A 14,196-nucleotide genomic window follows, 5' to 3' on the forward strand; every position below is an offset into this window, starting at 1 on the left:
AAGAAAAATTGTTTTATTAACAATCATTCATTCAAAGAAATAACTATTCCACCATCTGTTCTATCTATTCATCGTTCTTGTTTATGGATTTGTAAACAATTACGTTCATTGAAAATACCACAACAAGACTACATTATATTCTCTAGTCATCTATTCTTTAATTTTTATAATCTTTGTTCATTAGAATTACCTAAATCTATTGTAAAAATAAATAATAAAAAAATTCCATTAATACAAAATAATCAAATATTTAATATTCCAACAACCGTTACTTCATTAAATAAGTATTGTTTTTCTGAATGTTCATCACTACTATCAATTCAAATTCCTCCTTCAGTTATACTCATTGGTAATTTTGCATTTAAAAAATGTTATTTTCTTCAAATAATTCAACTTCCAATTGAAATACTTTCATTACCAAAATCTTGTTTTGAATTATGTACTTCTCTTCGAACAATTATACTTCCCAATTCTTTAAAATGTTTAAGATATAAATGTTTTGTTAATTGTTATTCTCTACAATCAATTATTATTCCAAACTCAGTAAGTCAAATTGAGTCACATTGTTTTGAAGGTTGTAGGTCATTATCATCTATAACATTATCTACTTCTTTATCTTCAATTAGTTCTAATTGCTTTAGCTTTTGTTCATCTCTTCGTTCTATAACATTACATACTTCAATAGTTGCTATAGAAACATATTCCTTTAAAAATTGTTATTCTCTAACAACAGTTCAAATTAATTCACCATTATGTTCAATAGATCCAACCTCATTTGAAGGATGTATTAATTTACATAAAATATGGTAATATTAAATGAAACAATAATTAACTATTTACTACAATAATTTAATAATAAATTATAATAAAAATAATAAAAAATAATTAATTAATTGAAAAATGCAATAACTTATTTCTAAAACATTTTCTTAGCAACATCCAGATTGTTTTTCAGGACTAACAATAGTAATATTATTCTTTTTTGGAATATTTGCCATAATTTCTTTATTATTATAAATCCCTTTTGCTAATGTTTCAAATATCTCATTTACACCTTCTCCAGTTTTTGCAGAACATCTCATATGTTGATATCCTTTTTCTTTAGCGGCAGCTTCTGCTTGTTCATTTGTAACTTTTGATGGTAAATCGATTTTATTTCCAACAATAATAATGAATGCAATTTCTTGTTCATTTTGATATTCTTGAACCCAATGAGTAATCTAAAACAATATTAATTTCTTCTTTAATATTATAAAAAAAACAAACTTTATTAAATGATTCAATATCAGAAACATCATACACAACAAGACATCCTTGAGTTCCTTTATAATAAGACGATGTTACATTTCGAAACCTTTCTTGACCAGCTAATTAAACAAAATTATTATTTTATTCCTTTTTTTTTTTCTAATTCAAAATAACAAACCAGTATCCCATAGTTGTAATTTAATTGTTAAATCTCCAACTTTAACAAGTTTTGAATTAAAATCAACACCAATTGTAGATATTAATTCGTCATGAAATTTATCCTCACAATATCTTTCCATAATAGCAGTCTTACCAACAGATGGCTCTCCAATAATTAAAACCTTAAATGTGTAATCAGCAGCGTCAGACATTTATTTTATTTTTAAAGATTCTTTATTTTCATTTTACTTTTTTCTCCCCTTCTCTCTTTTTTAAACATCAACGAAATTTCTTTGTTCAGTATTTTCTTTTCAATCTTTTTTTTTTGATTTTTATCACATTTTTAATATAACAAAAATATATTTTATGCTATATATCTCAAAAAAATAATACAGAAAAATAAAAAATGAAATAAAAAATATGAGGTAGGAAAAAAAAACCCTGAGATCTCATTTTAAAAATCACGGGTTCACTAAAAATTTTCAAGTGATATTCGGAATGAGCAGCAGACCATTTGTCACTATTTATGATGGTATCACTGGAGAAGCTGAAAAAACACCAGTTAGACTTCCAGCAGTTTTTCTTGCACCAATTAGAGGAGATGTAGTTCATTTCGTTTATAGAAATCAAAGTAAAAACACTAGACAACCAGAAGGAGTATCAACTGAAGCCGGTAAACAACACTCAGCCATTTCATGGGGAACTGGAAGAGCTGTAGCTAGAATTCCAAGAATTAGTGGATCAGGATCAGGAAGAAACGGACAAGGTGCTTTTGGTAATATGACTAGAAAGGGTCATATGTTCTCTCCACTTAAGAATTTCAGAAAATGGCAAAGAAAAACACCAAAACAAATGAGAAGATTTGCTGTTGCTTCATGTATTGCTGCTTCAGCTGTTCCAGCTCTTGTTTCAGCACGTGGACATCATATTGCTGGAGTACCACAAATCCCATTAGTTGTTAATTCAAAATCAATTTCAGTTATTAAGAAGACCAAACAAGCTGTTTATCTCTTAAAGAAAATTAATGCTTATTCAGATGTTCTTAAAGTTATTGCTTCAAAGACTGTTCGTGCTGGTCAAGGAAAAATGAGAGGAAGAAAGATTAAGGAAAGAAAGGGACCATTAGTTGTTTATGGTAATGATGATCTTCAAGCTGTTAAAGCATTTAGAAATATTCCAGGTGTAGATACATGCCGTGTTGAAAATCTTTCAGTTCTTAATCTTGCACCAGGATGTCATATGGGTAGATTCATTATTTGGACAGAATCAGCATTCAAGAAACTTAACACTATCTTTGGAACTCAAAAGAAGATGGCACAAGGTAAATCAGGATTTAGAATTGCTCATGCTCAAATGGCTGTTCCAGATATGAAGAGAGTTGTTGTTGCTGCTGAAAAAGCTAAACTTCTTAGAGCTAAAATTGTTTTACCAAAAGTACCAAAGAGAACAAATCCACTTAAGAACTGGGCTGCTATGGTCAAATTAAATCCATATGCTAAAATTGCTTCACATAAACTTGCACAAGTTGCTAAAGCACAAGCAGCACATAAAGCACAATATGCAGCTAAAGTTGAAAAGATTCTTGCAGCTAAGAAAGAAGCATTAAATCAATCAGTTGCTAAGAGATTTGTTAAAGCACAAAAAGTAGATGGAAAGGTTGTTAAAGTAAAAGTTGAAAATAATCTTCTTAAAGGTACTGTTAAGAGAACTGCTAAACAAGCTGCTTATATGAAGAAGTATGATGGAATCGTTAAGGCAAATGCCAAGAAATATGCTGAAAAAATTGGATTCTAAGAGAAGATAATAATGAAGTTGTTTTGGTTTCTTTGTATGATTTATTTTTTTTTATAATAATAAAAATAATTATTAATTTTAGAAAAGGAATTATTATAATTCAAAAGAAATATTTTTTATTTGTAATAATTAAAAGTAAAAAAATTTATATGAAAAATAAAAAATATTAATATTTAAATGTATCAAAAGAATATTAGTTTAAATGATTGGAAAGTGGATTTTGATTAACTTATTTGATACCTTTTTTTGATTTGATCCAAATAATAAAAAAGAAGAAGAATAAATAATAAAAGAATATAAGAGTTAATACAATCATTAGAATCAATACATCCTATTTGATTAAATAACGGTATGTATCTGAACAACAACCACCGAAATATTGTCTTTACTGTCTTTTTCTAAAGCATTATTTCTTACACACTGAGCCTTAATATCACTTGTAAATTCTTCTAATAATATTTCTCTAAGAAAGTCTTCACTCACAACTGAAATACCATCACTAGCAACGAGTATTGATTTGATAGTCGAAAGTGATATAATATCTATTGATGGTAAACAAGATAATGGAGGATGAAATTGTTTATCTCCAATTGAACGAGTAATAGTAATTTTACCATTAACACGTAATACACCAGATACGTTTACAATATTTCCACCGTTTTGTTTAATCATTTCAACTTCATCTTTATCATAAAGGTTATGATCTTTACCTATTTTCATTATTTCATCATCTGTAGTTAATACATAAATTGGTGAATCACCACACCTACAAATTATAACATCATTTTCTCTTATAAGAATAATCGATGCAGTAGTCCCTGATTCAGTAGACATAGAAACTAAAGTATGCATTTGTTCAAACACTTTTAATAAATGATCTTTGACCTGATCTGAGTGTACTGAATATCCATCTATTAATGAATAAAATGTTTGCATTGATTTTACTGCAGCTCCTTTTCCATTATGTCCATCAAATACACCTATAAAATCAATGTCATCATATAATTCACCTTTGACCATAAGAGTATCTTCCATATAAACCCTTTTTCCTATTGTTTGAGCTGTACCAATCTCAAATCGTTTTGAACATGAATATTGTTGTTTCTAATTAATAAGTGTTAAAACAAATAACATAAATGTAAAACAAACAAATAATAAAACGTCTTCTTCTGATTGATCAAGTATATTTCCATTTTCTGTTTTTAAAGGAGCATCACCCTTTTTTAATAAATACGAATTTGATAGTTTTGGTAATGAAACTCCTGATGATTTAATTATTTTACCATTAACAAAAACGGGCCGTTCTTGGCCATAAAAAGCACATTTAGTCAATGAGTCTGTAGATCTTATCCTTTTATGTAATTTAGCTTTTTGTTGTTCTTGAATAGGAGATACGTTAGAAGAAGTAGAATATCGTATGAATAAAGACATGAATCAGTCACTGAATTTTAGTTATTTTTTCTTCTTTTGTTTTTTTTTTTATAAAGTAAATAAAAAGAAGAATTATTTTTTTTGATTTTTTCTTTTTTGGAATTCGAAGGTAGTATATTAAAGACACCACACAGAACCCTAAAATAAATTCAGACTTTGAATCACCAGTTATATTCTAGCTGTTGTGTTGCCTTTGGTTAGAAAAACGTCTTATTAACACTGCAAGGTATCAGTGATTATTATTTGTGTTGATGGAACATCACTTATAATGAAAGAATAGAATTTATAAAGAAGATAAGTATTTTACTTGTTAGAATACATACACATTGTTAATATACACACTATCAAAGAAAAGGTATCTAGTTATTGTGGTTGATGCTTAAAAGAAAATTAGTCATAATAACATAGTGATAAAGTATTATTCTTAAAATAAGAAATAAAGAAGATGAGTTTCAATGCCCATTAAAAACAGACAACTAATTAAATGATGATAAACATTTAAGTCTGAGGTATCTGTACTTTAATTCTATATTAAGTAAATGAAGAAATGAAATTTTCACATTTCAACAACTAAAAGCTAAGAACAAGCTAATAGATGTTGAGTAGTCATTCTTAAAGCAAAGTAATTAGTAGTCCTTGTTGATCAAGGAATAATAGAAAATAAATTTATTAACACTTAATTTTTTTAGTATGTAATACCATTCAATTATTATTTTTCCTTCTTTTTGTTATAATAACTGTTTATCTCCGGTAACTACATCTATTAATACTGTAGGTCCTGGACCAACACCTAATACTGTTATTGTTCCTGGACTTATTTCAGTTTTTCCTGCATCAACCACTTCATAATATAATACACCTAACTCTTCACAAGTTTGTTTCATCATTTCAAACTCTTTAACACTTTCTATTTTAACAACTACTTTCTTTGCTCCTTGACTTTCCCATTCAATAATACATTCTGGTGAAACTTCCATTGCTTTTTGAAAGCACCCAACAGCTGCATGAGCACATTGAGAACATTTTTTACCAACAGACATTGGTATATCATTTCGAACACATAACACCATTTTGTATTCCATAAAAATGTAAATAAAAAATAATATTATTTGGATCCTTTTATTCCTATTAACTTAAAGAAAAAATAACAGTAATATTGAAACATAACTTTTTCATTTTATTTTGAAAATGTTCTTATTTCTCTAGTTGGTTCATTTTTATTCACTTTTGTTTGTACACTAGCTAAACCAATAATAGAGAGACTAACAATTATTAAAACAAAAAGTGAAAATCCAACAATATCAGCTATTATAGCAATTAAAAGGTAAATTGCTACACCAATACTATGAACATAAATTGGCTCAATTTTAGCTTTTTCTAAGATAGACCCATCAACTTCTTTAATTATAAGATAAGAAACTAATGTACCTACAAAAAAGAATAAACATGCAAAATTAGCTGGTTCAAATAACGACATAATACTAGCAAAAATAATTCCAATAATAGTATAACTTAGGTAATGTGAAAGAATGTTTTTGGGAATTCGTTCTAATAATACATTGGCATCTTTTGGAACCTCATATTTTAGGTTAAGTATTTCAATGATATCTTGTTGGATTTCTCCAGCAAGATCTCCAAAGAATTTTGTTGCATCAAACTTCATTAAGTATATCTTTTAATTCTGAGTTCTTTATCAATTGATATTTTCCCTCAAAAACTGTTTTTACTTCTGTTTATTTAAATTTAGAAATCGTTTTTGTTTGTTTTTTAAGTTCTAACTTATATGTTCTTTTTGACCTTTTAATTTAACAAGAAACTTTTGTTATTTATTCATTCTTATTTCAGCTTGATTCCATTTAGTTAATGCCTCTTCGTAAGAGCTTGGTTTTTGTTTTTCTGAATATTTATTTGAAATAATTTCTGACAACTCTAAAAGTAACTCTTTTTGTTCATCATTCCATAACTGGGGATTTTCTTCACATATTTTAACAAACGGTTTAGTTGATATTTTTCCCCAAACCCTTTTTGTTGGTTTATTTTTTAATTCGTTGATGAGAATTTTAAAAGTTAAAGTAAGTGTTGAAATAACCTCTTGATTGAGTATTGTTGCTTTATCAAATTCTCCAGTTTCATTTGTTAAACGTGCCTTTTTGAGAGAAGAAGAAATTGATTTAATATTTTCAATAGAAGAAGTAATACCTTTTCCAAATTCAAAGGCATCTTGAGAGAGAATTTGTTTATATTTTAAGATTTGACTATACTTTGTAGCAATTTGAGGTTGTACAAATGATATACAATAAGACTGCATTGTTTCAATTAAGGATATTTCATCACCAACCACTTCACAAATATTTTCGTTTGGTTCATTTGTCATCAATTTTTCAACGACTCTTAGATATTGCTGTTGAGTCTCATCAGTTATCAGTTTCTTCTTATCGCATAAGTTATCTTTTAAAAAAAGTTTAAAAAGAAAACAAAATACAAACAGTTAAACATTCTTTGAGTTTTCTTACTATCCGGTGCCAATACATTTTTCTTTCAATAGAGTCTGAAAGTACATCAAGAATTTTAGATACGTCTTTGGCTTCAATATGTTTTTCATCTTTTGCATCAGTTGTTCGTCTTTTCATTGTAAAGGAATTTAACAAAGGAAAAAAAAAGAGAAAAAATAAAAAGAAAGAAAAAGAAAAAATAATAGTATAATTTATAATAAAATAATAATATGAACTAATTTTGTTTATTTGAAGAGCCAAAAATACAAGTTTTGAAGAAAGAAAAGAAGACAAATCTGGAATCGAAGTAATGTTCTCGGATTTCCTTTCAACACCACTTGATAGTAGTTCACCTAGAATGGCTTATAGTGCATCTCCAAGATCGAGAAAACCAGCTATATATAGAGGAACACCACCAACATTCACATCAACATTAAGGTGCGTTCAGTCCGGTACAGAAATTGGATTACCAGAAGAAACATGGGAAATAAATATTGAGCCTGACGGTAATATTAAGAAAGAAGGTAAGGCACTTAATTCTGTTTGTTAATTATTTTGAATAACTTTAAAATGATGAATTAAATAAAATATGAATTTTTTATTTTTAACAAATAAATTACTTATTTAATAGGAATTAATAGAACCATTACCTCGATTTGCAATTGGGATTGCTCAAACACGTGGTATAAGAGAAAGTATGGAAGATGTTATATCTACTTGTCATTTAGAACGAAACAAAGATTTAGTTGGAATGTTTGATGGGCATAATGGAGATTCAGCTGCTCGAATAGCAGCTACTTTATTAAAACAAGATACCAAAAATTATACATTACTTGATGACATTCACTTTATTGATTTATTTAATCATTTACAAAAGAAGATTGTTTCACAAACACAAAGTGGAACTACTGCAACAGTACTTTATCTAGGATGTGAAATAGTTAAAATAGCATATGTAGGGGATTGTTCTGTGTATTTAATTGATAGTAATGGAATAAATAAAATCACTGTACCACATCATTGTGGAAATATTCTCGAAGAAAAAAGGATATTAACAAGTGGTGGAACGATAGAAGATATTGGAGGAATAAGACGTGTAAATGGAATAATTAATATTACTAGAAGTTTAGGTGATAAAGAACTTCATCCTCCATTATCATTTGAACCAGAGATATGTTCAGTTAATATAAAAAAAGGATTGAGTCATATTGTAATAACAAGTGATGGTGCTGATACAGTAGAGTTTGTGTTCCAATAATACTATTTATTTTAATGAAATAATTAATTTATTATAGTGAAAAAGAACTGGAAAAGATGATTAGAAGATCTCCAACTGTTTCTATTGCTGCTGCAGCAATTAGAAATGAGGCATTTAAACAAAAAAGTAAAGACAATATTTCTGTTATTGTAGTTGATATGAAATTTAGTTCATATGAAAGAAAAACAACATCACCTTTAGTAGATGATTTATGTATTGCAGGTGGTGATGAAGACAATCCATTTGATTTTTAAAGGGTATCAACAATAATTTATCCCTTTTAGAGATTAAAAAAAGAGTATCAAACTCGTTAATCTTTTGTTCAAAAAAAGAATGAAAGATTACTAATAGTTTAATTGAATTAATTGTTTTTTAAGTTCAAATTTATTTTCAGCAATACTACGAATTGTTAATAAACTTTTATCTACTGGAACTGTTTCATTTCCAACAGCTTCTCCTAAGGTTTCTAATAAATCATCCATTGCTTGGATTTTACTTTGAATTTTGAATTGTTCCATTTGTTGTTTATTTATTTGTTTTTTGAAATCTTCTATAAGAGATATATCGTTAGGTAGTGGATTATTAGAGATCCATTGTTGTAATGAGTCTATTTCTTTTTTTGTTTGATTAATTGAATAAAGAATAGAATCTTTCATTTGTTGAATTGGACCTTTTTTCATTAAATTATTTTGAACATTTTCTTTGTTGGTATAGCATTGACTATAAGGTAAAATGTAACTATAACTTTCATTCGAGGTGGTACATTCTTCTTTAGTTTGTTTATATTTAGTAAAAGTATTATTTTGTTGTTTTTGTAATTTTGTTGGATTTGTTAATGTCTTTTCTTTGCTGTGGTCATAGTCCTGTAAGTAATAATCTGTTATATTAGTATTAGAAATTTTGGTACTTAGTTTAGTGTCGTTTTGGTATTGTTGAGATGTTATAAATGTAGAAGATTGTGGGGATGATAAAGGTTTTGACAGAGAGGGATATTGATTTGGAGTATATTGTGGGTGATAATATGGTAAATAAGGATTGTGTATGTTTTGGTATGAAGGATATTGATTTTGATAAGGACAATATTGAGTAGTTGAAGGTATTGATTGTTGATAATTTGGATTGTTTGTTGAGTGTAATAAGTTTGTTTGTTGAGTGAGGTATTGTTGATAAGAGGTAGTTGGATTTGGAGTGAATAAATTTGGTTGAGAATAAGGGAAAGGGGATAGTTGAGAATTTTTACGAACAGGAGGTACTGAACCAAAATATGCTAATAGTCCTTCAAGTAGTATCAGTAAATCTGTTGAACTGTTCCATTGTTGTTGTACATTTTGGATAAAACCATCTTTTTTTACAAAAGGATGATTTTTTACGATTTCCATTCCTTGAGAGATGAAGCAAGATAGTTCAGGGGGGGATAATGGATAGTTATAAGTAAAGGCTATTAACATTGGAACTCCAAACACTTTTCTTTCATAAACAATTGGAAGGAAACCTTCTAAAGAAATGTATTGATTTGAAGAATATTTAGACAAAGTAATACCAAGTTTTAATTTAGGATATTTAATTTGAAGTCGTTTAATGTCTTTAGTGACACTGTCACAGTCCTTATAAAATTCTCTTACAGAGGAGAGGAAGAAATTAATTTCTTGCATAGATTAATTAACAAAATTAATACTAAGTTCTTTTGGCAATTTCTTTTTTTTGATTTTAATTTTAAAAAATATATTAAAATATGATTTAAATATGATATTTCAATTAGAAATAATATTCTTCTGTTATTAGAACCAACTCAATCCAATTACATCAGCAACAAATTGGACTAGTGCAAATGAAAAACATATGATAGCAATTAACAAGATTGGCCATGCCCAATATGATGATGAATATTTACCACTAAATGAAGTGACATATGTTTTACTTCCCCATTTTCTTCTAATAATAAATTTACTATATATTTGTAATACTCCTGGAATAATGAATAATAAAAAGAATCCAAAAATTCCTGCAAAATTAAAAATAACTTCTAAATCTCCTTTAATTGCACCAGCAATTAAAGGAGGAACAGCTGCAACTAAACGACTAGAATATAACCATATTTTAGGACTTTTTTCTTTCCATTGTTTTGGAACCATTTGAAGTAAGTTAGAAGATAATGTTACACAAACTAATGGATATTCTGATGTTAGGTTAATTGCTGGGAATAATAATATCACCCATTGAACAACCACTCCATACCATTTTGCAGAACTACCATCATCACATACTCCAAATCCACCATTACATCCAGTAAAACCTAACCAATTATGAGTCACAGGTGTTCTTGTTGCATCTCCAAAACAAAATGAACAGGCAAATCCAATAATTACATATAAAATGGTTGCAGTAGTAATTCCTAATACAACAATTCTTCTAAGATGATTTTTTGGTTTAGTTGGAGTTACAACATCTGGTAAATTTTGATGACATGCTAATGCCACACTACAAGAACTAAACAAAGTTCCAAATCCTCCAATATCTATGAAGAAAGTCAATGTTGATTTTGATGGTGGAACGATTACATATGTACCTTTTACTGAATTATAAATGACATGAATTATACATGTTAAAGCCATAACTCCGAAACAGAAAAACCTCCAACACGTTAATATGTTTTGTAAAATTGCTTGTTCAGCTACTCCCATTAATGACAATGGAATAACAATTAATGCAAACAATACTATTCCAGATAAGTAAGTCAAATGACATGGCCCAAAAAGATCCCAATCTCCCATTACAATTGAACATTCACCAAATTTACTTAATGGGTATTTCCATAATATCATTGTTACTGAAGAACTGAACACACTGGAATATGCCCATAATGCACCATAACAAAAAAATGATAAAATAATAATTGAAGTCATTTTACCTCCTTTACCAAAAAAAATAGCAGACATCCTTGTATAATTATAAACTTCATACTCTATTTCATTTTGAGGTCGTTGGGCATTTCTACTTCTTCTATAAGTTTCCATAACCCCACTTGAACGAGCCATATTTTCAAGAACCCATATAGCTGTAACAATACTCATTAAATAAAAGAATAACGTTGTTATTAAAGATAACCCAAGTCCAGCATTTTCAAAAGCATAAGGTAATCCAAATACTCCTGTACCTACAATATAATTAATTAAAATTCCAAATGTTTGTAATGGTGATATAGTATGTACATTAATTGACTTAGATACTATCTCTTGTTCCTCTTCTATTTCTTTTAAATTTTCTTCAATATCACTTGAGTCAGAGTTGAGAGGTAAAGTTTCTGAGTTATCAACCTTTTCATTGTCATCAACTAATACCGCAGTTTCTTGGTGATCAGTAGAGGGCTCGTTCGGAAAAGAGCTTGACATCTGTTAGTACATTTCAAGATCGATCCAGAAAAGTATTTCGAAGCTACTAATTGTGTACGACTTTTAGTTTTATCTTCTAGAATGTCTTTATTAATTTAAGGAGACTATTCATTGAATTGTCACATTATTTTTTCTTATTTATATTAATAAAAAAATAATTTATTTTTTATTCTACTTAAAAAAACGAAAATTAAAAAGTGAATAGAAAAACAGGAATTTGGAAAAATGAAAAGCAAGAAACCAATTACCACTCCAAAACATCTATCTGACAACCTCCTAAACAAAAGACTATTTGAAACAATGCCTTACTGTTTTTCTGAAAGTGGGAGTATTAGAGAACCTTTCTATAATATAGGCAAAGATTTTCATGATTATTCTACATCTTTTCCTAGTAGGAAAAGTTCAGGAGATCCAAGTGATGATGATTATGATGAGAGTGAGTCTGATTGCCATAACGAAACAGACGAAGAATATCCAGACTTATCAAGTGATGATGAAAAGACTATTGAGGATAATGGTGAGATTGATACAGTTATTACTGAAGATAATTACGAAGAAATTGTAAATAGACTTAAACAAATGGTTTTAAGCCAAATAATTTCACAACATAAAAGTGAACAAACAAAGTTACATCAAAAATTTATAGAGTGTTGTTCTATTATTAATACAGAAAAGGATGATATCGTCCATGATATGGAATTGTTTGGATTAGGTATTCTTGACAAAGATAAAATTAATGATACTCTTAGTTGTCTCGAAAATACAGTCAATGACCTACAGAGGAATTTTGAAGATAAAAAATATATTAATACAATTAATTAAATGTTTATTAAATCTAATTTTTGTAATTTTTATATTTAAAACATCAATTTAAATAATTTTTTGATTGTTTATTAATTTAATTTATACTATACTTTTGTTATTTAAAAGATCAAAAAGTAATGAAAAAAGAGTTTAAAATGAATGTGTTAATATTCAGCTCAGTTGGTTTATCAGTATTTTATTGAATATTGATAGTAAGACGGATCTAGGTTTATTTGTTTAGGCTGTTGGTGTTGAGGCTGAATAAGAGTGGTAAAGGGTTGTTGGTAAGTAACTGGTTGATGGAAAGGATAAACTAAATCAGGTTGTTGGTTTTGTGATGGTTTAAAAGGAGGATTGGGGGATTGTTGGGTTAAGCTTTCATTTTCTAATTTTGTTTGACTCTCCAATTTTCTGCTATGGTTAGTAGTTTGAGAAGAAGGGATAGTTGGTGGATGAACTGTTTGCTCAACTTCACTATGAATAGGGGTTGATGAAAGTGGGTGTGTTGGTGTATGTGGTTGGTTTTCTTGATTTAAACAAGGGCATGTTTTGTCACAACAATATTGATGGTTATAAGATGATGATGGTTGTTCAATTGAATTAAATTGGTTGAAGAAATAAGGAGGAATTCCATTTACATTATAAGGCTGAGGATAATACACATAAGGGAAATAAAAATAAGGATATTGATACATCAAGTTTTGATATGAAATTTGTTTTTGGATAAAATCCTTCATATCTTTTTGTTGATGTTTAATAAAATGTTTTATTTTTTTTTCATGAACTTCGAATTTTTTTTTAGGTACTTCATATTGATTAAGTGTTTCTTCTTTTTGAATTTGTTGTATAATTTTATTAACTTTTTTTTCGACTTTGTAGTCAATGTAAGCATCAAGAATCTTTTTTTGATGAGAACCTAAACTTTTCTTTAATTTTTTCCATTCATTTTTTAATTTAGTATTTGGGTTCTTCTTTCTTTTTGTTTTTTCTTCTTTTTTCTCTATATCTTCTTTTGCACTAGCTTTGTCTTGAATAACTGGTGCACAAATAATTGGTTTAACTTCTGTATAACTTGGTTTATTATTCCACTCTGTAAATATTAAACCGCTTCCTTCCTTTGTTTCATTTTCTTCATTACACTCTTCCTTTTCTAATATCGGTTCTTTACTTATTTCTTCTTTTTCTTCAAAACAAAAATTATTTTGTTGTCTTTGGTTAATACATTCTTGTGTATTTTCTAATAAGTTAGTAACTTCTGGTGGCTCTTTGATCTTGTTTTCTGTATTTTGAATTTGTTGATTAATTTGTTCTATTTCATTAACTGTAAATGCCATTTTTTCTTGATTTTTATTTCTTTTTTAGATTTTTAGTTCTATTTAAATGTTTCATTAAAAAAGTTATTGAATTGTATTTTTATTAATTTTATTTATTATAAAAAAAAATTCCTCATTCTTTTTTAAGTTTTCTTGAGTTTATCATACACTTTTTTATTTTTTTTTTTATTCTCAAATAGCCTTTTTGAATGTAACTATATTCTTTTAAAATATAAGTTCAAAGGTGATAAGTGTGTTTTCATTTTCTAAAAGGAAAAACTAAAATAATGATGTAATAATATAAGTAA

The 14,196-nt window shown here is 27.8% G+C and overlaps 12 protein-coding genes across 12 annotated transcripts in view, besides 18 other annotated features; 4 read left to right on the forward strand and 8 right to left on the reverse strand.

Annotated features, from left to right (window-relative positions):
* Positions 1-810, forward strand: part of EDI_289720 (uncharacterized protein) — a gene marked incomplete at both ends in the record, with an annotated part of 1,161 nt that extends 351 nt beyond the window's left edge. Inside the window, one exon of the mRNA XM_001741949.1 lies at positions 38-810. Within this exon, the coding sequence (XP_001742001.1) occupies positions 38-810 (773 nt within the window). The remainder of the gene's footprint in view (positions 1-37) is intronic.
* Positions 203-258: a sequence feature (AT_rich).
* Positions 786-895: a sequence feature (AT_rich).
* Positions 896-929: 34 nt separating this feature from the next.
* On the reverse strand, positions 930-1,619 carry EDI_289730 (uncharacterized protein; the record flags this gene model as incomplete). The annotated part of the gene is made up of 3 exons (XM_001741950.1): positions 930-1,220; positions 1,267-1,367; positions 1,427-1,619. 3 exons carry the CDS (start codon positions 1,617-1,619, stop codon positions 930-932), a joined length of 585 nt encoding a protein of 194 aa, XP_001742002.1.
* Positions 1,228-1,276: a sequence feature (AT_rich).
* A 105-nt stretch (positions 1,620-1,724) lies between the features above and the next one.
* Positions 1,725-1,829: a sequence feature (AT_rich).
* A 76-nt stretch (positions 1,830-1,905) lies between these two features.
* Positions 1,906-3,201, forward strand: EDI_289740 (60S ribosomal protein L4, putative; the record flags this gene model as incomplete). Its single annotated transcript, XM_001741951.1, has 1 exon — positions 1,906-3,201. The coding sequence occupies one exon, from the start codon at positions 1,906-1,908 to the stop codon at positions 3,199-3,201; it is 1,296 nt and encodes a 431-aa protein (XP_001742003.1).
* Positions 3,202-3,240: 39 nt separating this feature from the next.
* Positions 3,241-3,380: a sequence feature (AT_rich).
* A 160-nt stretch (positions 3,381-3,540) lies between these two features.
* EDI_289750 (Ca(2+)/calmodulin-dependent protein kinase phosphatase, putative) lies at positions 3,541-4,632 on the reverse strand (the record flags this gene model as incomplete). The annotated part of the gene is made up of 2 exons (XM_001741952.1): positions 3,541-4,305; positions 4,351-4,632. The coding sequence occupies 2 exons, from the start codon at positions 4,630-4,632 to the stop codon at positions 3,541-3,543; spliced, it is 1,047 nt and encodes a 348-aa protein (XP_001742004.1).
* A 39-nt stretch (positions 4,633-4,671) lies between these two features.
* Positions 4,672-4,723: a sequence feature (AT_rich).
* Positions 4,724-4,733: 10 nt separating this feature from the next.
* Positions 4,734-5,314: a repeat region.
* Positions 5,315-5,360: 46 nt separating this feature from the next.
* Positions 5,361-5,714, reverse strand: EDI_289760 (peptidyl-tRNA hydrolase 2, mitochondrial precursor, putative; the record flags this gene model as incomplete). The annotated part of the gene is made up of 1 exon (XM_001741953.1): positions 5,361-5,714. The coding sequence occupies one exon, from the start codon at positions 5,712-5,714 to the stop codon at positions 5,361-5,363; it is 354 nt and encodes a 117-aa protein (XP_001742005.1).
* Positions 5,713-5,743: a sequence feature (AT_rich).
* A 66-nt stretch (positions 5,744-5,809) lies between these two features.
* EDI_289770 (uncharacterized protein) lies at positions 5,810-6,295 on the reverse strand (the record flags this gene model as incomplete). Its single annotated transcript, XM_001741954.1, has 1 exon — positions 5,810-6,295. The coding sequence occupies one exon, from the start codon at positions 6,293-6,295 to the stop codon at positions 5,810-5,812; it is 486 nt and encodes a 161-aa protein (XP_001742006.1).
* Positions 6,296-6,454: 159 nt separating this feature from the next.
* EDI_289780 (uncharacterized protein) lies at positions 6,455-7,262 on the reverse strand (the record flags this gene model as incomplete). The annotated part of the gene is made up of 2 exons (XM_001741955.1): positions 6,455-7,080; positions 7,115-7,262. 2 exons carry the CDS (start codon positions 7,260-7,262, stop codon positions 6,455-6,457), a joined length of 774 nt encoding a protein of 257 aa, XP_001742007.1.
* Positions 7,263-7,278: 16 nt separating this feature from the next.
* Positions 7,279-7,324: a microsatellite.
* A 6-nt stretch (positions 7,325-7,330) lies between these two features.
* Positions 7,331-7,356: a sequence feature (AT_rich).
* A 78-nt stretch (positions 7,357-7,434) lies between these two features.
* Positions 7,435-8,636, forward strand: EDI_289790 (protein phosphatase 1L, putative; the record flags this gene model as incomplete). The annotated part of the gene is made up of 3 exons (XM_001741956.1): positions 7,435-7,665; positions 7,756-8,366; positions 8,420-8,636. 3 exons carry the CDS (start codon positions 7,435-7,437, stop codon positions 8,634-8,636), a joined length of 1,059 nt encoding a protein of 352 aa, XP_001742008.1.
* Positions 7,671-7,754: a sequence feature (AT_rich).
* Positions 8,378-8,418: a sequence feature (AT_rich).
* A 90-nt stretch (positions 8,637-8,726) lies between the features above and the next one.
* On the reverse strand, positions 8,727-10,034 carry EDI_289800 (uncharacterized protein; the record flags this gene model as incomplete). The annotated part of the gene is made up of 1 exon (XM_001741957.1): positions 8,727-10,034. The coding sequence occupies one exon, from the start codon at positions 10,032-10,034 to the stop codon at positions 8,727-8,729; it is 1,308 nt and encodes a 435-aa protein (XP_001742009.1).
* Positions 10,035-10,077: 43 nt separating this feature from the next.
* Positions 10,078-10,151: a sequence feature (AT_rich).
* Positions 10,152-10,160: 9 nt separating this feature from the next.
* On the reverse strand, positions 10,161-11,771 carry EDI_289810 (uncharacterized protein; the record flags this gene model as incomplete). Its single annotated transcript, XM_001741958.1, has 1 exon — positions 10,161-11,771. One exon carries the CDS (start codon positions 11,769-11,771, stop codon positions 10,161-10,163), a length of 1,611 nt encoding a protein of 536 aa, XP_001742010.1.
* Positions 11,772-11,894: 123 nt separating this feature from the next.
* Positions 11,895-11,942: a sequence feature (AT_rich).
* A 54-nt stretch (positions 11,943-11,996) lies between these two features.
* Positions 11,997-12,593, forward strand: EDI_289820 (uncharacterized protein; the record flags this gene model as incomplete). Its single annotated transcript, XM_001741959.1, has 1 exon — positions 11,997-12,593. One exon carries the CDS (start codon positions 11,997-11,999, stop codon positions 12,591-12,593), a length of 597 nt encoding a protein of 198 aa, XP_001742011.1.
* Positions 12,565-12,679: a sequence feature (AT_rich).
* Positions 12,680-12,763: 84 nt separating this feature from the next.
* On the reverse strand, positions 12,764-13,909 carry EDI_289830 (uncharacterized protein; the record flags this gene model as incomplete). The annotated part of the gene is made up of 1 exon (XM_001741960.1): positions 12,764-13,909. One exon carries the CDS (start codon positions 13,907-13,909, stop codon positions 12,764-12,766), a length of 1,146 nt encoding a protein of 381 aa, XP_001742012.1.
* Positions 13,498-13,589: a microsatellite.
* Positions 13,910-13,918: 9 nt separating the features above from the next.
* Positions 13,919-14,019: a sequence feature (AT_rich).
* Positions 14,020-14,058: 39 nt separating this feature from the next.
* Positions 14,059-14,079: a sequence feature (AT_rich).
* Between the last annotated feature and the right edge of the window lie 117 nt (positions 14,080-14,196).

This window comes from Entamoeba dispar, genomic scaffold, assembly GCF_000209125.1.
Source record: "Entamoeba dispar SAW760 scf_1105229464215 genomic scaffold, whole genome shotgun sequence".
Taxonomy (NCBI): domain Eukaryota; phylum Evosea; order Mastigamoebida; family Endamoebidae; genus Entamoeba; species Entamoeba dispar.